Raw genomic sequence first — 27,980 nt, forward strand, 5'->3', positions numbered from 1 at the left:
AGATTCCCCCCAATCTGGTCTTTGGGGATGGGGAGTCAGCTGGTACAGCATGCCTTGTAGTGTTCCGATGGGAGCTCTAGTGGATTTTGAAGGTCAGATATCAACAGCATTCAGCTCGCAGAAACCAAACACCCTGGGTCAGGATCACCAAAATACCAGGCGCACCAACCATTCTATGGATTAGAAGAACGGTGGTCCATAGAAGTGCAAGGTGGACGGCATCTGATTTCACAGAAGCGTACTTGTAAGGGAGAGTGGGTCAGTGAATCAGCGCACTGATTTCCCAATGGCAGATCATGGTGATTGAGAATTCAAACCAGGTGTTGGATGAAGCTTTTGAAATTCAACACCTTAAGAAGGGGAAGACAAACTTGTCAGCTAATAGAGTTGACATTGCAAAACAGTGGTGGGATATAGAATGTAAACCTAATTGCAAAGAAATTTAATTACTTATTTTCATCAAATAATTCACCAAACATAAAGTCACTTTCTTCATACAAAATCTGTTCTCCTAACTGTAAAAGTCAACAAAATTTGACAAATTCCACAAGGTTAAGAAGACTGTTGTATTTGTACCCAATGGTCTCAAAAGAATGGCCAAAGCAAAATAATAAACACAATGGTCACAGCAAAGGCGATAAACTCCAGTAACATCCCAGCTATAGTGCTGAAGACTTGTGCTCTAAAACTAGCCGTGCTCCTAATCTAGTCTGCTTCATGACAGCTAAAACATTGGGATCTACCCAGCAATGTGGAAAATTACCCGGGTATGTCCTGCCCTCAAAAAGCAGGACAAATCAAATCCGGCCAATTACCAACTCATCAGCCTACTCCCAATCATCAGCAAAGTAATAGAAGGTGACATTGAAAGTGCTATCAAGCAGCACTTACTCAGCAACAACCTGCTCATTAATGCTTAATTGGGTTCCACCAGGGCCACTTGGCTCCTGACCTCATTACAGCATAGGTCCAAAGGCGGATAAAATAGCTGAACTTGAGGTGAGGTGAAAATGACTGTTCTTGACATCAAGGCAGCATTTGACCAGGGGTGGCATCAAGGAGCCTAAGTAAAACTGAAGTCAATGGGAATCAGGGGGAAAACCCTACACTGGTTGGAGTCATACCTAGCACAAAGGAAGATGGTTGTGTTTGTTAGAGGATAATCAGCTCAGCCCCAGCACATCATTGCAGGTGTAACTCAGGGTACCGTCCTAGGCCCAAGCATCTTTAGCTGCTTCAGCAGTGACCTTCCCTCCATCCTAAAAGCCAGGAGAGGATATTTTTGTTGATGACTGCACAATGTTCTGTACCATTCACAACTCCTTAGATACTGAAGAAGTCCATGCCCACACGCAGCAGGAACTGGACAACATTCAGATTTTAACTGATAAGTGACAAATAAGGCTCAGGCCACACAAGTGCCAGGAAGTGACCATCTCCAACAAGGGAGAATCTAACCATCTCTCCCTGGCATTCACAGCATCACCATCACTAAAATCTCCTACTATCAAGATCCACGGGGTTACCATGGGCTAGAAACTTAACTGTATCAGCCTTGTAAATACTGTGGCTACAAGAGCAGGTCAGAGGCAGGGCTTCTGTGTTGGATAACTCATCTCCTGACTCCCCAAAGCCTGTCCACCATCTACAAGGCACAGGTCAGGAGTGTGATGGAGTATTCCCTACTTACCTGGATGAGTGCAGCTTCAATATGCTCAGGAAGCTTGACACCCTCCAGGGAAAACCAGCCCACTTGATTAGCATCACACTCAAAACTTTAAACTTTCATAAAGCATCTACAAGATACAATGCAACAACTCGCCAAGGGTCCTTTGGCAGCGCCTTCATACTCGTGATCTCTACCACATAGAAAGACAAGGACAGCAGGTACCTGGGAGCACGGCCACCTGCAAATTACCTTTGAAATTGCACACCTGTCACTCTTTCAATAGACAGGCTTGTGCACTGCAGCAGTTTCCTGGGGTATCTTAGAAAAATTTCCAATTGGCAGAAAATTGCAAGAAACTGATGAAGTCATGTTGATATTCAAACAGGAAGGAATTGCCTGCCAATCACCTGAGAGGAGTGAGGCAGCTGTACAGGGATGAGGAAGCCAGCAGTGCCATAAGAGCTGTGCTTTACATGAAACTATTTCAAACCCAGTTGTCAATTCCTCCTATTGCAATGCAAACAATGCACTGATGTTCGATGACGATTGCACAGCGTTCAATTCCATTCATAAGTCCTCAGATAATGAAGTAGTCAGTGTCTGCAGCCAGCTGTATCATTTGTGAGAACAAAGGTTCAAAAATAACACAAGGACTGTGGGAACATTTGTCAGGATTGAAATGCAAAAAAACAGGTTTGTCTGTTTCCCCCAGGCTTTATTTAGTTCATTATTTCCACCATAACAATCATCCACAAACAACTTATTTTAAACTTTTGGCAGATTTTATATTCCCGTAAGCATTGGTAGGTCACAGGAAATGGGACCTTTTCAAGCTGACATGAATTCAAGTTGTATATTTATTCCAGAACTTTCCCCAATGTCAAAACAGGTCAACGAAACTGCTTCCTGTGACAACTGAATTGCATTGAATAAATCCCCTGGCACCCAGATCAGAAACTCAGCCTGATTGCCTTGCCTTGGGGAATGGTTTATCAGGAAACAAAGAATGACTCAATAAATTTGGGGTTTGGGGCCGTCATTGTCAAAATGAGCGTTGATTGGAGATAGAAACGTGTGTAGGGTTGTCTTTTTAGGATCTTTTTATGATATTTTTGTATGATGTTAAGTTGTCTTTTTGTGCCAAGGCAAAATTGCAAAGTATGATGGTTAAGCTTGTGCAGAAAATGTCAAGATTTGATTGTTAAATGCCAGCTGTGGTTGTAATATGGTTAAGCAAGCTGCAATAAAGAGAGTAGTTAAGCATTTGACAAACTTAAACATGGTCCGTCTGACTCCTTATGTTGAAATATGTGGTATTCTGATTTATGACACGTTGAAGTTTAGGGAACAAGTCATGTAGAGAAGTGAATTAATATTTTATGTGTATCAATGTCTTGAGAGAGCAAATGTGGTTTACATATCTTGTAAAATGTTTAGAATTTGTTGTACTAAAAAATGCTTTGAAATACGATGCAGAATTGTGACCTTTGGAACCTTTTGTAAGAAGCGTTAATAAGAACAGGGAAAACTTGTGAGGGTCTCTGGAATGAAGTGTAAAGAGATATGACATCAGACTAAGCCAATCACGTAAGAGAGATTGGGATATGCCCTAACATGGTAGACCAACTGAAAAAACAGATAAAAACTGGGGTGCTTTGAGATTTCGGTGCACACCAATAGAAGAAGGATCAAAGACCATCAGTCACCAGAGCACTTGTCACTCAATCATGGTTTGTATTTGTGTGGTCCTTAATCATTCATGAACGTGTCCTAAATCTACAAAGCTAATACATGGGTTAAATAGGATAAGCCTCCAAAATGATGTGGGTTAATTGCATATCAACTCAGATAGCCTCAACCACTAAATTAGCTAGATCTCAATCCACACTTACCAAAAATCTCTATCAATCAGAACTCAAACCCTTCAGTTTAAATGCTTTAACTCACTCTGACACTCTTTGCATTGTTATAAGGTTCACATCTACAGCTCACACACTCTGGCAGCTATTCAGCAATGTCAGCCTCATTACCCGATCTTATTGTATGAAACTCACTGACATGCTTCCCTCTTTCTTGCAGAAGAAGATGGCCTATAACAGCAGGCAATTGGAAAGAACGGAAGGAAGATATGCAGGCTAAATGTTTGAATCCCGAAGGAGGAGATAGTGCTGGCCATCATAGGAGGGGGCATTGCTGAGAGCATGGCCACTGATGGGCATTAAACGATTGGTGCTGAGGAAATATACACACCTAATCATTCTTCTCTCACATCATTTCTCCCTCATCCCTCAATCTCTTCTGACTCAAAAGCTGCAGAGTGTGGAAGAACGAACTTCTTCCTTTCTCGTCACCCCTCACCACAACTCAATTCTATTCCCCTCATTTCAGGTACCCAAGAAGTGGAACTTGCCCAGTCAGTGGTGAAAGAGGAAGAAGGCATTGAAGATGACGAGACACTGTCACTTGATCTGATACTCGCAGCTGCCAGCTCAGAGACTAAGCACATTTTAGAAGTTTTGGCTAGAGGATTTGCACATGGTGAGACACTGGGCACAATTTCACGGGTGCCAGGTGGGGTGGGAGGGGGTGTGGAGAGGGAGGGGGGAGGATTGCATGGGTGCCAGCCTACTGAAGTTCAAAGTCACATGCCAGTTCTGTTATAGATGAGTCAGATGAGAACTTCAATGGGCTACAGAAGAGGCTTGATGTATGTTCATAATCAAATGCTTGGTGCATTGGAAAGACTACCAATAAGCCTGTGCACAGTGTCAAGGATTACAGGGAAACCCAGCTCCAACCTGGCACAGGGATTTGCGGTGGGCTTTTAAATGATCCTTTTCAACATGGAATGGGTGGTCACTCCATTAGCACAATACAGTGTCTGATGGTCACTGTCACAGTTTTGATTGCAACACAAACAAGGTCAGCATTTGTTGCCCATCCCTAATTGCCCTTAAGAAGGTGATGGTGAGCCAACTTCTTGAACTGCTGCAGTACAGATTGTGCATCGGTGGTGGACGGAGTGAATGTTTAAGGTGGTGGATGGGGTGCCAGTCAAGCAAGCTGCTTTGTCCTGGATGGTGTCGAGTTTCTTGAGTGTTGCTGGAGCTGCACTCATCCGGGCAAGTGGAGAGTATTCCATCACACTCCTGACTTGTGCTTTGTAGATAGTGGACAGGCTTTGGGGGAATCAGGAATTCCCAGTCTCTGACTGCTCTTGTCACCACAGTATTTATATAGCATTTATATGCTGGTGAATGGGGAGGTGTGGTTGAGATTACTGGTACTGCCCATGAATTATTTGATCATGTAAAGTCCAGGTATGAATGAACTGTCTATATTGTAGCCTCCCTTCATCGTCCTGCTGCATTTCCTCATTCTTCAATTCCTCCTCTTCTTCCACAGCTTCTTGTCTGACAGGTGGTGGGAAAGGTTGTTCCCTCATAATGGCTAGATTGTACATCATGCAAAATGCTGCTACAAATCTTTGTATCCACTCAATTAAGTATTGCAGAGCTCATCCAGAGCAGTCCAACATTGTTTGAGGATGTAAATGGTGGATGCCTGCTGTGTCCTCAATCTGAAGACAGTGCTTCATCTCTACAAGGACTCTGTGGCAGTCAATCCTACCAATACTGTCTTTGTTTCATTAAACAGGTTGTGACTGAAATCTGCCAACTGCTGTAGCCACAACTGCAACCTCAAAGCAGCACAAGGACTGCATCATCTGTGGCTGTCAAACTGATTCTGCCTTTGACCTGCTGTGGTGAATTAAAAGTAGGTGGCACTGAGGACTGCCACAGAATGGAGAAATATGTTAATAGATAGACAAAGAAAACTAAAGCCATAAGTTGATCAGTTCACTCAGAGGCCTCTAAGATATCTAGTTGGACATGTGGAAGTGTCTACATTGGCTTTTAACATAATCAATTCTCAGGACTGCTGGCAAAGCTGGCATTTATTGCTCAACCCTAGTTGATCCTCAGGAGATAATGGTGGCCTTCTTCTTTAACCACTGCTTCCACAGTGCAATTAGATATGGATTTTCATGATTTTGACCCAGCCACAAAAAAAGAACATTGAAATGTCCCAGTCAGGTTGGTGCATGACTAGGATTGTGGTGCATCATTGGCTTACAGCAGAGGGAGTGTCGCTAAGGGGTGAATGGTAACATATCCAACCTGGCCTGCTTGATGTTGATACTGGCTACCTGAAATGGGATAATGTTCCATTCACCCCCACTTTGCCACAAATGACAGTAGTGAAATTGGAAGTGTCTGCATCTGGAACCCAGGTGTGTCAGTGTTTTTTGTATTAGTCCAAAGAAAGACTCATTAAAACCTTGATGCTCAATACTTCCATCTCAATCATTATTGCCTACTTATTCCAAGCGTTGCTATACATAGGATTAGTATCATTGCTTAGCTTATAGTATACCCATGCAAGCTGTCAGCTCACACTTACATGAAGTTTCCTGGCCAGTTCAAAAGGCAGAGGACTCGCCCTGGCTGATGCTTGGTTTCGGAGTAATAGCACTGAGGGAACGCAAGAATAACAGCCAGGCTCCAGATGCTTGCAATGATGACTTTAGTTGCGGTTGCTGACAGTCTTGGCTGTAAAGGATGTATGATGGCCATGTACCTTCAAAAAAAGAAAAGAAAATTAATCAGTTACACTTATCTAAAGTGAATTTGGTAGATTGCATTCATTGCATTCCCTACATTTATTGGGAATAACTTTCTCTTGATTATTTTTTCTGGGAATTGCCATTGGAATTTTCACACTATTAAATTCAATGGGGCTCATTTTCTTCATCTTCTATCTGGAGGCATATTGAGTGAACTCTTTCTGATCTGAGCATCGCCCCTCCAATGTGGGTTCAGTCATTTGATCATAGTGCAGGCTGACCCCTGACAGGGCCTTGCGTCTGAGAACTGGGCCAGAATTGCCACTATGAGGAAACTACAGCAGAAGGAAATATGGCAGCCAATTTGCGCAGAGCAAGAACAACATGATCAGGTGACTTGTTTTAGTGATGTTGCTTGAGGGGTAAAAATTAGCCATGACCCTGAGAGAATTCCCCTGCTCTTCTTCAAAATAGCACCATGGGATCTTATACATCTTCCTGAGAGGGTGGATGGGGCATCGGTTTAACATTTACATCAGAAAGACAACAGCTCCAACAGTGCATCACTCCCTCCCTACTACAGGAATTCAGTCGACATTTTGTGCTCAAGTCCTTGGAGTAGCAATTGAACCAACAACCTTCTAGCCCCAAGGTAACTGTGCCCTGGCTGGCAGTTAAGAGATCAAAAATGATGGGTGCCTTTCAAAAAGTATAATATCAGATGTGAAACTCTTCGAAAGCACTTCTGAGATCCATAAGAAGCTTGTATGAGTGTAAAGCTTTCTTTCAGCACCATCCTAGTAAAAACTAATCTAAGGCTCAGCTACCAAGTGATTAGTCTCCAGGATATTTTGAAACATAGAAACTGAAAGGACAACAGCAACAGTTTGCAACTGCTACACTAAAAAAAAACCAGGGGAAATAGATGCCAATTCATCTAGGGAAAAAGTAGGATCAGAGGTCAAAAGCTTGGTTGAAGAATAGGTTTATAGAAACCTTCTAAATAAGTACAGAGACATGTAGGCACAATTGGCGGAATTGCTCCAGACTTGCACTCAGTGCAGTAGTGAGCGGGGAGAACGATGTTTTACCTATTGGCCCCAGTGGCCGCATCACCCTGAACCTGCTGCATTAATCATGCATTCCCAAGAAACACGCTGTTTCCAATGGCTTGGTGGGCTCTCATTTGACCATCAAGTCATCAACTCGCTGCTTGATAATGTCGGACGCCACATTTAAAATACAGCGATGCTTCCAGCCAGGACTGCTGCACAGATGGCGGAATGGCCCCGAAAGACAAAAAAGACTGCAGCCCCCCTGGTTCAATGATGCATCCCTCCAACGCCTTTTTGACGCTGTGGAGGTCCCCCTGAGGTCCTTTAGCCCCACCCTGAATGCAGGAGGAGCAGCAGCATCACCAATCCAGCATGGGAGGTGGTGGCAGCGGTGGTCAGCGCCAATGCCCTGCAAAAGGACAGCCACCTAGTGCCAAAAAAGCATAAATGGTCTCATCTGTTCCGCCAGGGTGAATCACTTTTCTCATCGCTCTCAACTCACACACTCACAAACCCATTACATGTCCACAGAAATCTCACACCTCAGGGGACAACACCACTAACTCTCACACACACCCTCACATCTCCATCGGGCTCATATCCTCTCAAGTTCGTATCCTCATCCTGTCCATGGCTGCACTCACCACACAAACATTCCATGCAGTGCCATGTGTCCTGCCCACACTCTCTCCATTTGTTTCCATGCAGGAGAAGCCCGCCCACATCTGCAGGAAGAGATCCCAGCTGGGGGTGGAGTGGCCCACATTAGGCCCCTCACTCACTTTGAGGGGCATGCCATCGCACTGATTGGTGAGGACATGGACTGTACCTGTGGCGATGGTGAGCTCGGCAGCGAACACCTTGGTAAGGATCCTGCACCACATCATTCTTCTTTCAACTCAACTGAAAGTGCTCTCTCTCCTGCTTTTGACTGCGCTGCCATGCACTAATTATCTCTACTTTGGTTCGCAGGGAGCTCTGCCAAGTGACTGACGCCCTCAGCCAGACAGTCCCTCAGCTCCATCCAGGTCCTCATCTCAAGTCAAGAGCAGGAAATAAGCAGCCTGGAAGACCCATCACAGCACTTACCCACAGTCTCCACCAGCGCAGAGACACACGCCTCAGTAGGACCTAGATCTACAGCAGGCTCGGTTTCACGATCTAGTGGTCCACATGGATACATGTCTGCAGCAGGAGGAGGCAGGTTCAGCTGAGCTCCCCAGTACTCAGAGGACTGCTGGGAAGAGGCATCTATGAGGTCCGAGTCAGATGACGAACCTCTGGATTTGGCCTTCCAACTCATCCTGGAGAGTCAGCAGAAGGCGGTGGAACAGCACACAGAGCTGTTGGAAGCCCTCAACAGAGTGGCACACGAGTCAGAGGAGTGCATCCGCCTGCTCTCTGATGAAAAGGTGCCCACATGTGGGCGTATGGAGGTCTCCATGGGGAGAATGGCGGACGCCATGGAGACCCTAGTTCAGCAGAATGTGGAGATGTGTGCAGACCTGCATTCCATCGCCCGGCGAGTTCCTGAACTGGCAAAGCAAGAAGGAAGATGGGGCACTTCGATGTCCCTCCAGGTGCTGCTTCCCCTCAAGGAGTCAGGCCTGGTCCTCTGGGCACCCAAAGGGACGAGGAGCGGCAGCTGGACACTCCTGGGTTATCCACTCAGGAATCTCAGAGGCTGTCCTCTCCCTCTGAGTCCACTTTGCCTGTAACCCCCTCAACATCGCCCTATGTCACCGCAGAGGGAGCGACCAGCCAATGAGTGATTCTGGAGGGAGAAGTGTGTGCAGCAAGGCCTTTCGGAGCCTCATGCAAGCATTCTCCCACACACACAGATCCTTCCCATATCACACTTGCCTCAACGTCCTGAGTATTTTCAATGCTGGCTGCTGGGGTTCACTTTCAGTTGTCCATCTGAGCTGAGCTGCATCTCCGCCCACCCACTGATCACACTCCCATGCAGAGCCTGATCTCGCCCACCACAACTCTCGTTTCACTTTCAATTTGGACAGCATGGTGGTGGCTCAGTATTTCATTCACTCCTCCGTCCTTTTCCCTCCCCAAATCACTCATTCCCTTTCCTCCATCACTGCTGAATCACCCTGGCATCATCCTCCACCTACCCTACCAGACACCACCCTTTTCCTTCGGAGATGCTCCGGTGAATGTGCACGTTCCCTTCCTTCCCGAAAATCCCACCCCCATCCATATTAACCTCCTCGACATCCTTCTTTCCACCCCCAGTGTCCGTGTCTGCCTCAGAGTCCCCACTAACCACCCTCACCATCCCTTCTATCGCTACCATAGAACCCTCACCCTCCCACCCTTCTGCCTCACTCTGCCCTCAGTCATTCTCACCATTCCCTCGTTCCACACCCACCCTCAGTTTGCTCCCCAGGAGACAGTCATGGACTCATCAGAGCCCTCCCTTGCACGTTCACCTGGACATTGCCCCCTCATCCGGACCCCTTCCCCCTTCCAGACCCCTTCCTCCTTTGGACCCCAGTTGGCCTCTGGACCCCCCACCCTAAGTTCCACCCCCCACCGGACCACACCCCCCCCCAACTCTTTCAGACATCCTTACTTCTTCCCCTAGCCTACTTCTTCCTCCAACCTTACTACGTTTCCCATCCCGACTCCTTCCTCCACCCTACTTCTTCTTCCACCCTTACTCCCTCCTCTCCCCTCACTCCTTCATTCCCCTGGACTCACTCCCCTCTCTACATTCCTTCCTTCTTCCCCCCCCACTGACTCCCTCCCTTCTCCGCAATCCTTCTTCTCCCCGGACTCCCTCACATCTCCGCACTTCTTTCCCACGCTGAACACTTTGTCTTACTCCTTCCACCCTCCTTATACCTACCTCCCCTGTTACCGCCTCCTCCCCGTGTACTCCCTCCACCCCAAACTCCCCGCCCAACACCTTCATTCTCCCCCCTCCCCACCCCCACCAACCTCATCCCCCCAACACCTCTTCCTCTCCTAGTCAATCCTAGACATTCCTCTCCCACCCCCCAGCACACCTTCCTCTTCTAAACACAGCTGGAATTTCCTCTCCACCCCCTCGACCATCGTCATTGTGAGCAGACCCTCAATGGTGACTTTCCAACTTCCGTGAGCTGCTTCGCAGCACAGCCATGTCCATGAGAATCCACCCAGCATGCCATGGCTATTCCTCCACTGTGCCATTGCTGTCGGTCCCCAGCATCTTCTGCTCCTCGGATATCCGTGATGTGAGCAAGGCCCTGGTGGTAAGTCCTGACTTCTGCATGTTGCACTTGTTAAGACATGTTCCGTACTGGCGTGTAATCACACCGACGTGGGCGGGTGGGGGCAGATAATTCTGGCAGGCTGGCCTTATAATGATAGGCATATGTATCACAATGAGGTTCCCGACATCCAATGGTGGGAAACGTGGCCCACCATCAACAGGCCGAGTGGACAATCACAAACTGGTTTCACGACATTGTGAAACCGATTTTTGGCCTTCTCGCCATATTGTCTGCTCATGCCACCAAACACATCTGACGCCAGCGGGCATGGGAAAATTCCACCCAATCGGTTTAAGAGTGTGGGAGTTCTAAAGAGGATGCAAAGCAACTGGAGAATGTGATGCCAATTGTAAGGCAAAGGGAGGTGCAACAAACAAAAGTCAGGAATCAAAGAGTGCACAGGGGTATATAACAGCTGGAGATTGTGGAGTAGAGTAGTAGCCAGATCAGAGAGGGAATTGACGATGGATAAAAGATGTTTGAATTTGACACAATTTGAGATAGGGAGCCAGTATAGACCAGAGGACATTGATGATGGATGAATGGGGCTCAAGTGAACAGGATTTGAGCAGCACTGTTTTTGACAAGGTGAAGAATGAGTGACCAGCAAAGATGGCATTGGAGTAATAGAATCTACAGGTAACAAAAGTTTAGACAAAGGTTTCAGCATGCATAATTTCATAGTTTACGGATAACATGAATTTAAGAAAATAGCAAACAGTTGTAAGGATAGATGAAGTCTTCCGGAGAATATAGACACACTGATGAAATGTCCAGACACAGAAGGTGAAATTTAATGAGAGGTGAAGTGATACATTTGATAGGAAGAATGAGGAGAGGCAATATAAACAAAATGGTACAGTTTTAAAGGAGGTGCAAGAACAGAGAGACTCAGGAGGTGTACAGATAGAAATCTTTGCTGGCGGCAGGCTAAATTTCTAAAGCTGTTATAAAGCATATGGAGCCCTTGGCTTTATAAGTCAAGGCACTGAGTAAAAGCAAGGAGGTTATGTTAAATCTTTGTAAAATCAACGGTAATATCTCAGCTGGAGTTTTGGCTACAATTGTGGGAACCCGGCTTCATGGCCTTGAAGAGGGTGAGGAAGAAATTTACTAGAATATTTCCAGGGGTGAAGAACTTCAGTTATGTTGAAGACTAGAGGAGCTGGGATTGTTCCCTTTAGAGAAGAGAAAGTTAAGGGAAGATTTAATTCAGGTATTCAAAATCATGGAGGGTTTTGATAGAATAAATAAGAATTAACTGTTCTCATTGGCAGAAGAGTCAGTTACTAAATGACACAGATTTAAGGTATCTGGCCAAAGAACAATAAGTGAGATGAAGAGATTTTTTTTCCCTTGCGCACTGAATAATTATGATCATGAATGCATCTCCTGAAAGAGTGGTGGATGCAGATTTAACAGTAACTTTTAAAAGGGAACTGGACAAATTACAGGGCAATGGAGAAAGAGCAGGGGAAGTGGGACTAATTGGATAGTTCTTTCAGAGAGCCAGTACAGACATAATGGGCTGAATGGCCTCCTTCTGTGCTGTAAGGTTCTATGATTCTAAGTTTTGAGGTAAGCTACAGGTGAGCAATGTTGCCCAGGTGAAAATAATAAAAGATAGAACTTAAATTTTGGAATTTAGGTTAGAATGAAACCAGATTTCAAGGCTGCATACAATTTAGTTCAAATGAGGAGGTCCCCACACTCTGCAAAAGGGCAGAGTTAAGGCAGGAACTGTAAACAAAGGCTTTGGCGGCCTGATGTTAAGTTGGGAGAAACTGTGACTCTTCCAAGAGTTGTCATTGGACAGGTTATCTGGCAGCACAAAAGTGATCATAGAGTTGAGAATCTGGTGGAGTGGTAAAATTGTGAGTCCTCAGCTGATCCTGTGCCCGTGGATGTTGTTGCTCAGGGGCAGCATGTGGACAGGAAAGAGGAGCACTTCAAGAATAGAACTTTGGGCCTCCTCAGGTGACAGTGCCGGGAAAGTGTGGAAAGAGTAGCCATTGCTGGAGACATGCTGACTGCTATGGGATAGATAAAATTGCAACCAGGCAATGGAAATATATTTTTCTGGACAAATTGTAATTACTGGATGAAGAGAATTTTAAATTTCCTTTCTTAATAACTGCTTTTAGGGAGTAGATTATAATAGTTTATTCATTATATTTTTAGAATAAATAAAGGGTAGAAAGTAAGTTTGTCTGTGGAAACTGGTCAATTTCCAGTGACTTTAATTGAGTAGCTCTATTCGGGAAGAGAATCTGAGATCTGCCTAGGGCTCAATGAGTTTATCCAGTAAATGAGCCAGGTAAGATTGCAGGTTTCATGCCCAGTGCGCACTATGTTCGGTGATCTCAACTGGGCAGTGAAAAGGATTTAGCTTCAAAACCCTTCAGTGATGGTGGAGACCTGGCTCAAAAAAGGATTCAAAGTGCTCAGGAAAGACATGGAATGAAAGAAAGAAGGAGGGATGGCAGTATTGATCAATTATAGTATTATAGTACGAGAGAAAGAGCATGTCCTAGAGGGATCAAGGACAGAATCTATTTGGTTAGATCTAAGAAGCAATAGAGACCATTACACTACAGGGTCTCCAACTAGTGAGAAAGCTAAAGAGGAACAAATTTGCAAGGAAATTACAGAGGTGCAAAAACTGTGGAGTAGTTATATTGGGGAAATTTAATTATCCTAAAGGGCAGAGAGGGGAAAATTTCTAAAATATGTTCAGGAGAATGTGCTGCATTGGTATACTTCCAGTTCAACAAGAAAGGTGGCAATAGCTGCATCTGGTTCTGGTAAATGAGGTGGGTTAAGTGGATTAAGTGTCAATATGGGAAAAATTTAGGGGGCAGTGATCATAGTATCATAAGGTTTAGGTTAGCTATGAGAAAGGACAAGAAGCAATCCAGAGTGGAAATAATTAATTGGAGGAGGGCCAATTTCAGTGGGATCATATCTGTCCCAGGTAAATTGAAGTCAAATATTGACAGGCATAACTATAATGGAACAATGGGCTGCTTTTAAAGAGGAGACAGTTCGAGTACAGTTGAGGTACATTCTCCTGAGGGAGAAAGGTAAAACAAATAAATCCAGTGCTTGCTGAATGACAGAAGAGATAGAGCGTAAGATGAAGCAGAAAAAAAAGTGCTCATGATAGGTGCCAGTGAGAACAAGGCTGAATATAGAAAGTTCAGAGGGGAAACAAAAACAAAAAAAAACATAAGCAAAGCAAAGAGAGAGCATGAGAAGAGACTTAGGCCGGGATTTTCTAGCCCCGTCGTGGGTGGGACCCGCTGCGGGCGAGGCGGTGCCCCAGCCAGAAATCCATTGACTCGCAGCGGGACCGGACAATCCCGGCGGTGAGTGGGTGTGGAAAATCTGCCCTTAGAGTCAACGTAAAAGGGAATCCAAAAGTCTTCTATGGGCATATAAATAATAAAGGGTGGTAAATGAAAAGGCCAATTAGGGACCAAAAAAGGGGATTTATACATGGAGACAAAGAGCATGGCGGAGGTACTAAATGACTACTTTGCATCTGAATGTACCAAGGAAATAAAAGCTGTCAAAGTCATAGGGAATGAGGAGGCATTTGACACACCAGGGGCTAAAAATTAATAAAGGACAGGTAATGGAAAGTGTGGCTGGACTCAAAGTTGATAAGTCACCAGGACCAGGTAAGATGTGTCCAAGGATACTGAGAGAAGTAAGGGTGGAAATTACGGCAGCTCCAATCCTCCTTAAGTACAGGCATGGTGCCAGAGCACTGGACAAATGTGAATGTTACAATCTTATTGAAACGATAGTGCATGGATAAACCCAGCCTCTACAGGCCAATCAGTTTAACCTCAGTGATGAGAAAAATTTTAGAAATGATAATCTGGGACAAAATTAACAGTAAATTTAACAAATGTGAATTAATTAAGGAAAGTTAGCATGGGGACTTGTTAAGGGAAATTGACGTATTTAACTAATTTGATTGAGTTTTTGATGAGGTAATGAAGAGGTTTGATGAGGGTAATGCAGTTGATGTGGTACATATGGACTTCCAAAAGGCATCTGATAAATGCCATATAACAGGCTCATCAGCAAAGTTGAAGCCCATGGAATAAAAAGGGATGGTGGCAGCATGGAAATGAAGTTGGCTGAGTGACAACAGAGAGAAGTCATGAATAGTTGTTTTATGGACTGGAGGTAGGAATATAGTGGGGTTCCCCAGGGATTAGTTTTTTTTTGATCTATATTAATGACCTAAGTTTGGCTGTCCAGGCACATTTTCAAAGTTCGCAGTTGATGCAAAACTTGGAAGTGTTGTGAACTGTGAGGAAGATAGTGATAGACCTCAAGAGGAAATAGACCAGCGGGCACAATAGTCAGATACATGGCAGATGAAATTTAATGTAGAGTAGTGTGAAATGATTATTATGGTTCCCTCTAGGGTGATATGAAGGAGTAACAAGTCGAGAGAACAATGGATGACCAGAGATATGAGAAGGAAAAGAGAGGCTTTTAGCAAAGGGGAGCAAATCAGCAGAGGCATTAGTGGAGTACAGAAAGTGCAGGGTGGAGATAAAGAAAGCAATTAGGAGAGCAAAGAGGGGATATGAGAAAGATCTGGCTGGTAAAAGTAGGGAAAATTCCAAGATATTCTATAAGTATATCACTGGGAAAAGGATAACCAGGGAAAGAGTAGGGCCCATTAGGGACCAAGGGGGAAATCTATGGGCGGAGCCAGAGGACTTTGGTAGAGTGTTGAACGAATACTTCTCATCCGTCTTCACCCAAGAGAATGAGGATGAAGGTATGCAACTCGGGGATAGAGACTGTGAGATTCTTGAGCAAATTGATATAGGGAGTGACAAGGTATTGGAGGTGCTGGCAGGCTTAAAAGTGGGCAAATTTCCAGGTCTGGATGATTTCTGTCCCAGATTGCTGAGGGAGGTAAGGGAGGAGATTGCAGGGACTCTGATCCAAATTTTTAATTCCTTTCTGGGCACGGGGTAGGTGTCAGAGCACTGGAGAACCTCTAATGTGGTTCCACTATTTAAGAAGGGTTGTACAGATAAGCAAGGGAACCCCAGGCAGTGAGTCTCACGTCAATGGTAGGGAAAGTATTGGAGAAAATTCTGAAGGAGAGAATCTATCTCCACTTGGAGAGGCAAGGTTTGATCAGGGATAGTCAGCATGGCTTTGTCAGAGGGAGGTCATGCCTAACAAATTTGATTGAATTTTTTGAGGAGGTGACCAGGTGTGTAGATGAGGGTAGTGCAGTTGATGTAGTTTATATGGATTTCAGCAAAGCCTTTGACAAAGTCCCACATGGGACACTTATAAAGAAGGCAAATGCACATGGGATACAGGGTAATTTGATGAGGTGGATTCAAAATTGGCTTAGTTGTAGGAGACAGAGGGTGATGACAGAAGGCTGCTTTAGTGACTGGAAGCCAGTGTCCAGTGGTGTACCACAGGGATATGTGCTGGGTCCCCTATTATTCATCATTTATATAAATGATATAAATGACTATGTGGGGGGTAGGATTAATAAGTTTGAGGATGACACAAAGATTGGCCGGATGGTTAACAATGAGGTTGAGTGTCTTGGGCTACAGGAAGATATAGACGGGATGGTCAAATGGGCAGATAAGTGGCAGACGGAATTTAATCCTGAAAAGTGTGAGGTGATACACTTTGGAAGGAGTAATTTGACAAGGAAGTATTCAATGAATGGCATGACACTAGGAAGTTCTGAGGAACAAAGGGACCTTGGCGTGTGTGTCCATAGATCTCTGAAGGTGAAGGGGCATGTTAGTGGGATGGTGAAAAAGGCATATGGGACACTTGCCTTTATCAATCGAGGCATAGATTACAAAAATAGGGAGATCATGTTGGAGTTATATAGAACCTTGGTGAGGCCACAGCTGGGGTACTGTGTGCAGTTCTGGTCACCATATTATAGGAAGGATGTGATTGCACTGGAGGAGGTACAGAGGAGATTCACCAGGATGTTGCCTGGGATGAAACATTTAAGTTATGAAGAGAGGTTGGATAGGCTTAGGTTGTTTTCATTGGAGTAGAGAAGACTGAGGAGCGACCTGATCGAGGTGTACAAGATTATGGGCATGGACAGGGTGGATAAGGAGCAGCTGTTCCCCTTAGTTGAAGGGTCAGTCATGAGGGGACATAAGTTCAAGGTGAGGGGCAGGAGGTTTAGGGGGGATGTGAGGAAAAAGTTTTTTACCCAGATGGTGGTGACGGTCTGGAATGTGCTGCTTGGGGGGGCGGTGGAGGCGGGTTGCCTCACATCCTTTAAAAAGTACCTGGATGAGCACCTGGCACGTCATAACATTCAAGACTATGGGCCAAGTGCTGGTAAATGGGATTAGGTAGGTGGGTCAGGTGTTTCTCACGTGTCGGTGCAGACCCGATGGGCTGAAGGGCCTCTTCTGCACTGTGATTCTGTAATTCTGTGATATATTTTGATAGGAAGATTGTTGAAAGGCAATGTAAAGTGAAGGATACAATTCTAATGGAGAAGCAGGAGCAGAGGGATCTTGGGTTATATGTGCACAAATCATTGGAGGCAGGACATGTTGAGAAAGTGGTTAATAAGGAGGAAGGGTTTCTGGGCTTTACAAATAGAGCATGGGGTTAAAAAGCATGGAAGCTATGATAAAACTTTATAAAACGCTTGTTCGGCCTCAATTGGAAAATTGCGTTCCGTTTTGGGCACCACATTTTTGGAAGGATGCAAAGACTTATGGTGCAGTAAAGCTTTACAAGAATGTTTCTTGGAATGAGAGACTTCAGTCATGAGGGTTGTTTAGTGAAGTTGGAGCTGTTCTCTTTAGAGAAGTGGAGGTTGACAAGAGATACAATGGGTCAAGAAATAGAGGACACTGACTTAAGGTGATTTTTGTTTTATTTATCCATTCATGGGATGTGGGCATTGCTGGCTAGGTCAGAATGTATTGCCCATCCCTAACGGCTCTTGAAAAAGTGGTGGTGAGCTCCTTCTTGATCTGCTGCAGTCCAGGTGTTGTAGGTACATCCACAGTGCTGTTAGGGAGGGTGTTCCAGGATTTTGACCTAACAACACTGAAGAAACAGTGATATAGTTATAAGTCAGGATGGTGCCTGATTTGGAGGGGAACTTGCAGATGGTGCTCCCATGCATCTGTTGCCCTTGTCTATCCAGGTGGTAGAGCTCATGTGTTTGGAAGGTACTGTTGAAGGAGCCTTGGTAAATTGTTGCTGTACATCTTGTAGATAGAACACACGGCTGCCACTTTGCATTAGTGGTGGTTGGAGTGCAAATCAAGCAGGCTGCTTTATTCTGGATGGTGTCGAGCTTCTAGAGTGTTGTTGGGGCTGCACCCATCCTGGCAAGTGGAAAGTATTCCATCACACTCCTCACTTGTGCCTTGCAGATGGTAGACAGACTTTGGGGAATCAGGAGGTAAGTTACTCACTACAGATTTCCCCATCTCTGACCTGCTCTTGTAGCCACAGTATTTATATGGCTGGTCCAGTTCATTTTCTGGTCAATGGTAATCCCCAGGAAGTTGATAGATTGGAAAAAGAAGGTATGGTGACATGGGGAAAACCTTTTTTTAATATGGGGAGTGGTTTGGATCTGGAATGTACTGCCTGAGAGAGTGTGGTGGAGGCAGATTCACTTTTGGCTTTCAAAGGGAAATTGGATAATTAATGAAAGAAAAAAATGTGCAGGCTACAGGAAAGAGGAGTGGGACTATCTGAGTAACTCTGCAGAGAGCTGGCACAAACACAAAGATCCTTCTGTGCTGTAACCATTCTCTGTTTGGATGGTTGAGGGCTGTCAATTTTGCTCATTACCTACCCTGTAATCCCCGCTGGAAGTAGGTGTGAGCATCAGTTGAGGACATGATTGGGTTTGGAGGTGATGCTTCAGTGCCGGCACAGAAATAATCACTGTCAGGTCTCATACATGATTAATAGACACTGGCATAAACAATCAGCAGGGTGAACAATGTCCTTGGGAGTCTATTCAGCCTTAAGGGACAGGAAGGGGGGAAAACAAAATGGGTAAAGAAGACAGGAAACAGAAAACTCCAAATTTTAGCTCCTAAGCTTCTGGAATCTCTGGCCGGCTGAGTGCCAGAACTCTGGCCTCTGAATGCTGGGTTCACATCCAGTGGGGCAGTAAACTCTGATGCAAGCAGTGTGGTGACTTCCCTATTGTCGATTCTTCTGGTCAGCATGTAAGTCAGGCTAAAGATCTGTCTGTATAAAAAGGGAACATGTAAAAGAATGGAAAAAATCGAGTGGCCCATATACCATTACCTACTGAAGAAGAGGATGAGAAACAAGAGGAGGGGGAAGAGAAAAAACAGGGAAAGAAGGAAAAGGAGGAAGAAGAAGACAATTCTATATTTACCCAACACCGTTCTAGCTTATGCACAAAATAATGGGGGGAGGGGAGGAGCAGGTTCAGGCATCCTGTCTTGAACAAGATGCAACAACCAACCAGGACTGAGGTAGGAGAGTTGTGTGTGGCTGTCAGTTGCATGTTTTGTTTTGTAGGGTTAGCTTCCATCGCCTAGCAATCACATTGAGAAACCTCATGAGAGGAACATACATCAGCAATGTAGCAGGAATTTCAAAATATTAATTTCAATGGTGAACAAATCACGCTGAGTGCACTTCACCAGCAAAGAGCAGAAACTCAAGTATCCTCGAGTGTCCGCTTGTTTCAGTTGGCAGCACTTTTACCTTTGATGAAAGGACAGAAAACAGCGAGTTGTTGCAAACATTTATGACTCAGACCATTGCTTTTTGATATATAAAATGACTTGAATATTGGAACATAGGGCAGAATTTTGCCCCTGGTGTGGGGGCTGAGGGGGTGGGTAGCGGCAGTCGGGAGGCCGACCACCGCCCGCGATTGGGCCTGGAAGGCAATTTCACGCTGGTGGGCCAATTAAGGCCCATCCGGTTTGAAACGTGAGCGACAGTGCTGAGCGCTGCCTGTGGGCGGTGGGAGGAGTGCGATCAGGACGAGGCACGAATGCGCACTACATAATCTCCCTGAGATTTGCCTCAGGGAGATGAACTGATTTCAGATAAAAAAAATTAAAGACCTTATAAATGTTATGAAACATGTCGCCTCACGAGGCTCTGTCACATGAGCAGGGACATGTTTTTAATTCAAGTGTAAAATTTTTATGAGATTTTTTATTCGCTTCAGGAAACCTCATCCCACCCATGGATGAAGTTTCCTAAAAAATGTAAAGGCTGCTTGGCGTTTTCGCCTGCCTACCAACTGTTAGGTTGCATGGACAGCGTAAATTTGAATTTAATTAACTTTCTAATGGCCTTAATTGTCGGAACGAAATATCGCGGGACTGCGCAATGATGTCAGGATGCTTGCCCAACGTCATCGCGAGTCATTTTACACTTGGCCAAGCTGCGCGTGTGCATACCTGCCGAGAGTAATTTTCTGCCCATAGAATAAAATTTAAAAGTTTGTCAATGATACTAAAAATTGGAGGTGTGGCAAATGGCGAGGATGATGCATAGATCTTTGAAGGTAGCAGGACACATTGAGAGAGAAGTTAGTAAAGTATATAGAATTTTGGGCTTCATAATTACAGGTATTAAGTACAAAAGCAGGGAAGTAATACATGAACTTTTATAAACTCTGGTTAGGCCACTTCTTGTGAGCATTTCTGGTCACCACAATTTAGGAAGTGTGTGAGAGTCCTTGAGAAGGTGTAGAGATTTACCAGAATGGTTCCAGGGATGAGGGATTTTAGCTACAAGGTTATCTTGGAGAAGCACAGGTTGTTCTGCTTGGATCAAAGGGAGACTGATTTGATAGAGCTGTACAAGATTTCAACAGGTTTAAATAAGTTGTAAAGAAACGTTGCTCCCATTAGCTGTTGGTACAAGGACTAGGGGACACAGATTTAATATTTTGGGCAAGAGATGTAGGGGAAATGTGAGGAAGAACTTTTTATGTAGTGAGTAATAATGACCTGGATCTTGTTGCCTATGAGGGTGGTGGAAGCAGAGATGATGATAGATTTCAAATGGAAATTGGATGGGAACTTGTGGGAGATAAACTTGGAGGGCTATGGGGATAAAGTGGAGGAATGGGACTTACTGGATTGTTCTGCAGAGAGCTGGCATGAACTTGATAGCTGAATGGCTTCCTTCTGTGTCTCAATAATGACTCTACCATTCTGTGACTCTAGAAAGCAGGAGATTGAGGATCATAACCTAGTCTGATGACCCAGTGTGGTACTGAAGTAGTGCCACATTACTATTAATCAGCTGAGACATCTGCTTGCTGAATTGTCACAGGACTATTCAAAGCAAGGAACTCACTTGGTTTAATGTCCAACATTCATCCCCAAATGATCATCAACAGAACTAGATGAACTGATGAATTGATCTTGATGCTGTTTGTGGGACCTTCATGTCTTGCTGCATTATAACGATCATCATAATAATGAGTAATCAACTGAGCCCTAGAGATGTTTGCAACAGACATGGTAAGATATTCTAGGATATGCTTTACAAAAGCACTGCTGGCATGATGCCTCATCTAGCACACCACATCAGAAAAATGCATGTGTCCCCCCAAGTGGAGCACCCATTTCACTAAAGCTGCTTCAAAGTAGATTGGTCTCGTCTTTTATGTCAAACACACAGTGCAAATCTGAGATGATTCTGCCCAAAGTGCGTTGGCGGGCGTGAAAAGAGTAATTTTACCCACAATGGTGGGTATTCGCGTCGCGTTGCCCCTTTTCTGCCTCATAAATTAAGTTGTCATGGGAAACATGCCGGATCACTGGCAGCAGGCCTCCGATTGATCTGCCATGCTGTTACCTCACTGCTTCCTCGCGCCGGGCGCCATATTTAAAATGCAGCCACACGCACACTTCTCAATGCTTGCAGCCCAGGTCTGCGCTGCTGAAAACATGGCCCCAAAAGCCAGAAAGAGTGCAGCTCCCCGATTCAGTAACGCATCCCTGGGATGCCTCCTCGACACCGTGGAGGACCACTGCAATGTCCTCTACCCCCAATCTAGCTGCAGGAGGCCCATCAGTCTCACCACTCTGGCTTGGGAGGTGGTGGAAGAGGTGGTCAGTGCCAACGCTGCACACAAGAGGTCGGCCATTCAGTACAGAAAATGGATGAATGATCTCGTCTGTGCTGCCAGGGTAAGTAATCCATCTCATCAATCTCAACTCACATTCACTGGCATCTCACTCACTGCTAGCTCAAGGGACATCACCACTCACTCTCTCACACACACCCTCACATTTCCCTCTGGCCTCATCTTCTCTGAAGATCACCTCCTCATCCCATCCATAGCTCTGCTCAGCACACACGGCTGCCTGCCATCTTCTCATATGACCTGGCATGCACCTTGTTCACACTCTCTCCATCTGTTCTTATGCAGGACAAGATCGTACACAATCAACGGGAGACGTCCCAGACCGGGGGTGGAGTGCTGGACATCGAGGTCCTTACTCCATTCGAGTGTCATGCGTTGGAGCTGGCTGGAGAGGATGTCGACCGTTCCTGCAGTGATGGTGAGGCCAGTAGCAAACACCCACGTGAGGATCCTGCACCACATCATCCCTCTGTTAACACTTCTCTGAGTCCATTGTTCTGTGTTCAGTGCAGCTGCCAAGTACTAATAACCTTCACTTTATTTCCTAGGCACATCTGATACGTTGCTCCAACCCCAGCGCCTCGTATGAGGACCCTGAGGGCAGCACCGTTGAAGACCCATCACAGCACTCAACCACACCCTCCATCAGTGCAGCGATACACACCTCAGTGGGACCTAATGTAGAGTAGCCTCAAGATCACAATCTGCTGAGCACAGCACACTAACTGTTCCACAGCAGGTGGAGGCAGGGACATCCTTGGTTGCCGGCACTCAGAGAACTGCTGGAGGCAAAGAGCCTGCTGAGTCTAAGTTAGATGATAAGCCTCTGGACTCGGTCCTCAATCAGTTGCCGGAGTTGTAAAGACAATCACAGGAACATCAGGAAGGGATGTCTGGTGCACTCCTCAGATTGCAAGGGATGATGGAGGAGTCTGTCTACCTTCAGTCCGAGGTGATAGTGCCGGCATGCCGATGCACCGAGGTCAACATCGGCAGGATGGCGGCCGCCATGGAGACCTTGGTCCAGGACATTGGTCCTGCCCTGATGTGTGGGCTGAACTCCATTACTGATGCCATAGTTGGCTGCCAACAGTGTCTTTGCGAGAGGATCTCACTCCAGCTTCCCCTTCTCCTCAAGGAGTCAGCCAGGGGCCGTCAGGCACAGGCACCCATAGGGAGGAGGACCAATAGCTCGACACCTTGGGGCCATCCACACAGATGACTCTGGGAATGTCTAGCCCATCCAAATTCCCTCTTCCTGTGACCCCACAACTTCAACTCAATTTGCCAAGGAGGGTGCAGCTGGCACAGTAGGACCCCGAAAGTAGGCTGGAGCCCTCCAGGTCTCAGGCATCCAGACGGCATCCATCAAGGCCATCACAGACAGGGCATAGTGGTCAGCAGGCTGCCTCCACCTCCGCTGTGGATGTCCAGGGAGCACCAAGACGTAGCAACAGAGGTAGGAAGGTTAAGAAGATGTAATCCTTTTGAGTGTTGCACAGCCTGGGCATGGGTGTTAATCACTTGTACATAATGTTCACGATTGTACATAAACTCCCAAGAATACCTCCTTGTCTATAGCTCCTTGAATGATGAGCAGTGTTCTTGTCACTCAGATGTGAAACTTGGTTCCTGCACAAGATAAAGGTAAGTGTCTCAGTCCAGGGCCTCTTCCCTGTGCTTTATGTAACATTCAGACTAAAATGATGGTCCAGCTTCACACTCACTGGACACATTAGTGATGTCTGCGCCTCGATGGTGCTGGTCATTGCTGCCAGAATGTTGTGGGCAGGCGTCACAGAGTTCCGTCATTCTCTCTGTGTGCTCTCAGCACCTTTAAGGTGGGGCTGACCCCCATCTCTTCAGCATCTGTGACCAGTAATGCTGTGCTCCTGAAGGGTTCAGGTGCTGAAGGCTGCCAAAGGATCAGGTACTTTTAAAGTTTTACGGCTGCATCTCTATGATAGGACCCTGATCACAGAGTGCAAGTGAGCTGCTCTCAGCCAGACAAGAGTCAGACATTCTCAGGGGCTTTGTGAAGATCTATTGAGCGTCCTCACTGCAGGTTGTCATCATCCTCCTGGAATCTAGTGACTATTAGGGCCTCTGCTGTGTCTCCATGAGAAAAGACTGAGCACTGAGGGTATGTGCGCTGTCATCAGCCACACAGGGGTCAAACATTCATAGATGTAAGGTGAGGATGTCAGGACTGTCCTCACTGCAACTTGTCATCATCCTGCATGAACCTCGCAGCTATGAGGGACTCCTGAGCGTGCCTGCCTTGTCTGGCCAGTGCAATGGCCTCATTACCGGCATCCTCACCTTCGAGGACCTCATCACCATCATCCCCAACAATGTCCTTCTCATCGGAGGAGATGTGCAGCTCTTTCATCTCCTCCTCAGCCAGGTCCTCCACCATTGCAGCTCCAGGTTGTGTAGCGCACAGCAAGCGATGATGATGCACGACACTCTAGGTGCACTGTATTGCAGTGCTCCACCAGACCTGTTGAGGCACCGGAAGCTCATTTTCCAGATGCCTATCGTTTGATCCACCTTAAATCCGGGTCACAGCGTGAGCCTCGTTATACCTTCGCTCTGCTGCAGCCTGAGGCCACCACACGGGTATCATTAGCCACGTCCTCTATGGTGAGCCCTTGTCCCTGAGGAGCCATCGCTGCAGCCTCTCTGAACCCTGGAAGATGTCAGGGATCTGAGACCCGCTAAGGATGTAATAGTCATGGATGGTCCCTGGGAATCATGCGCAGAACCACAGGATGTGTTTGTGGTGGTCGCACACTAGCTGAACATTCAGGGAATAGAAACCCTTGTGGTTGACGCAGCTGACTGCTTGTTGTCATGGAGATCTAAGCACCACATGAATGCAGTCAATGGCACCCTGCACCTGTGGAAAACCAGAGATCTGTGCAAGTCCCAGCGCTCTTGCTTCCTGGTTTTTCTGATCCTGGTCGAAATGCACAAAATTCAGTGCCTTTGTGAAGATGGTGTCCATGATCTCCTGGATACACTTGTGTGGAGGCTTGCGATATCCCACACAGGTCACCTGTAGAGTCCTGGAAGGAGCTAATGGCATAGAAATTGAGTGCTGCGGTCACTTTCACAGCCACTGGCAGTGGATGCCCTCCATGTCCCTGTGGCGTCAAATCCTGCAGCAGGTAGCACACATGACTGAGCAGCTCCCCAGTGGAGACACTGCTTCTCAGTCATCTGCAGGAATGACAAGTGCCATCCATAGGCCCTGGATCTAGCGAGGCTCCTATAAACAAAGACTCTCTGTGGATCGTCAGCTGCGTGCGCTGGAGGACCTGTCGCCCCTTTCATCTTGAGGGAGGTGCTCCTCCCTTTGCCAAGCCAGGTGCCTCCACCGCTCTTTTCTTCTTCTTCCTCTCTGCTCCCTGTAAGCCATGAGGCATACCGTTAAATCACCAGGCTCCATGATCCTGATGTTTTCCTCCTGCAGGATCAAAGAGAGAGACGTGTGGATTAGCATATATGTCCTTAGAACCTCTCTTGGTTAAGTCTGAAGGCCCTAAATACATGCAGGAGAGTGCTGGCCACCACTTGGATGGCCAGTGTGTAGTGCGCTTATCGAATACCCGAAACCCCACCCACCTCCGCCCCACTCCACCTGACCGATTGGTGGCAGCTTTGCCCACTGGACTGCATGCTGTGCTCTCAGCTCAGGCACAGGCATTCTCCTAATCTGCACTGATAGGCTGCACTGTTCCCTTGAACCGTGATGGATTCTGATCCAAACCTTAATAAAGACATTGCAAGGGGCTGTGAGCGCCTCCCCCAGTGACTGTGCCATGGCCACCTTTCACAAGGTAATTCTACAACTTGCCCTGTCGGCCAGTTGTTCCACTGCCCCCTAAAGCACACATTAATTTGCAGTCTGTGCACAATGGGTGAAAAGTTATGGAGCATTTGGTAGCACTTTCATGCTTTTACGTTGCTTGAGTGGGCAGAAAAGCTCCAGAGGCCCGACTCCAAGCATGGCAATGGAGCTGCTGGTGAACGATCTCAGCTGCGGAAGAATGCTCACTTTTGACAAGCTTTTCCAAGTGCGTGGCCACTTCCCTCAACCCCCTTTCCCCACCCTCACATGACTGAACTTCCTTCAGTCTGTGCTGCCTTGATCCATCCCCTTCCCACCTGCTCCCACGCCTCTCCCCCTGCACACTCCTCCCACCACCCCCCCACTCCCCCTCCACCTATAAGCCTCACTGACACTGGAGCCCTTGCCCTGGCAGCATGCCGAAAGCTAGCCAGGGAAAAGTGACTTCCCTGTGTTCCCCCCGAATGTGTGGTGCCTCTTCCTTGATATCCTGTGGGCAATGCTTGCGAGCGCTGCGCAAGGTTGGTGCACTCACCTCAGAGATCCCCCCCGAGGTTCAGGTCGCCAGGTGCACGCCTTTTAAAGGCAGTCGTGAAGCACATTGTTCTGAAGTCACGCCGACGTGTGCAGTAAATTTGATGTGGGGGGAATGATTCCTGCGAGCAGGGCTTAGAATGAGATGCTAAAGTATTGAAATTAGGTTCCTGATGTGCAGCGGCAGGAAACATGGCCCCCCATTGACAGGCAGAGCAGACGATCGCAAACTGGTTCCACGGCGGCGTGAAATATGACCTTCTCGCCATATTGTCTCCCCCCTACCTGCCATGACACCTGCCGCCAATGGGACAGGACAACTCTGCCCATCATCTCCTCTCAAATGGTCTAACTTTGTATAAAGCACAAATCTGATCAAAAAATTAAATCCTGCTTCCATATTTGGGGGGCTATTCTAACCTTTCCCTCATGTTCCTGGCTAGGAGATAGGAAGAAGCTGGTCATTCATATGGCAGTTCCTTCCTCAGCTCTAACCTTGATCTCAGCTGAAGCATTTCATGCCTTTCCCTATCATCTGTACTAATATGTCCATGCAGCACTGAAATATCTGGATTTTTTTCTCCTGAGTTCCATCCTGAACACTCTTCCTTCTCCCTACATCTCCACTGCATTGAAAAACAGGAGTCACCAGTGTTGCAGTCTTCCATTTTAACTCAATCTTTCTCAGAATCTCAAGATGATGGTGGATGCAGGGAGTGGGGGTCAGGTAAATTTCAACTTTTCTTTGGGCACAATCAAGGGTCTAACTGATCATATTCTCCACTCAATCTTCCCTTCCATCCACTTCAAAATTGGATTTTACCTGAACTCCTTAATTCCCTCACTTAATCCTCCTCCAATTTTCCGACATTAAAACCCAAGTTTGACGTCACATAATCCATCATTACTACCTCACTTCTTTTATTCTTTCCAGTCTTGCTGCTGTCTTGCCCCTCGCCCTGCTTTCTCCATAGTTGTGTTGTGCAAGGTTTCTGCTCTCCTCAAAAAAACAACTCTTGACCCCACTGTTCTTACAAACTACTATCCCATCTCCAAACTCCCTTTCCTCTCCAAAGTTCTTGAAAGTATTATTGTCTCCCAAATATGCCCATCTTTCCAGGAACTTCACTTTGGAATCCCTCCCATCAGGTTTCCGTTCCTGCCATCATAGCAAAAGCTCTCAAAGTCACTAATGGCATCCTATGTGATTGTGACAAAGATAAACTATCCCTCCTCATCCTTTTGGACGTGTCGGCAGTCTTTGACATGGTTGAGCACACTATGCTCCTCCAATGCCTTTTCACTGTCTTCTAGCTGGATGAGACTGTTCTCATCTAGTTCTATTCTTATCTATTTAATTGCAGCCAGAGAATCACTTACAAGGTCTTCTCCATCTGCTCCTGCTACCTGTTCCCCAAGGATCAGTCCTTGCCCCTATCCAATTTCTCATCTACATGCTATTCCTTGGTGACATCATCTGAAAGCATAGCATTAGGCTTTGCATGTACCCAGCTCTACCTCACCCCCCACCTTCCTCAACTCTTCTGCTGTTGCTAAATTGTCAGACTGCTTATCCTGCATCCAGTACTGAATGAGCAGAAATTTCCTCCAATTAAATACTGGGAAGACCAAAGTCATTCTTTGTGGCCCCTACTCCAAGCTCCATTCCCTATCTATTGACTCCATCCCTCTCCCTAGCAATGCAGTCTGTCCATTAAACCAGTCTTTTCACAACCTTGGTATATAACGCTGAAATGAGATGCCAAACACATATTCGCACTAATACTGCCTATT

General features: G+C 46.2%; 1 protein-coding gene across 5 annotated transcripts in view; it reads right to left on the reverse strand.

Moving 5' to 3' along the window:
* Nucleotides 1–27,980, reverse strand: part of LOC121277240 (neuromedin-K receptor-like) — a 119,609-nt gene that overhangs the window by 39,296 nt on the left and 52,333 nt on the right. For 4 of the 5 annotated variants that reach the window (XM_041186433.1, XM_041186437.1, XM_041186436.1 and 1 more), the window contains exon 2: nt 6,134–6,310. In XM_041186433.1, the coding sequence (XP_041042367.1) occupies nt 6,134–6,310 (177 nt within the window). Of the gene's footprint in view, nt 1–4,119; nt 4,144–6,133; nt 6,311–27,980 lie in introns of all 5 variants that reach the window. The other variant, XM_041186434.1, reaches the window with a different exon arrangement.

The sequence above is a fragment of the Carcharodon carcharias genome, chromosome 4, assembly GCF_017639515.1.
Source record: "Carcharodon carcharias isolate sCarCar2 chromosome 4, sCarCar2.pri, whole genome shotgun sequence".
Classification (NCBI taxonomy): domain Eukaryota; kingdom Metazoa; phylum Chordata; class Chondrichthyes; order Lamniformes; family Lamnidae; genus Carcharodon; species Carcharodon carcharias.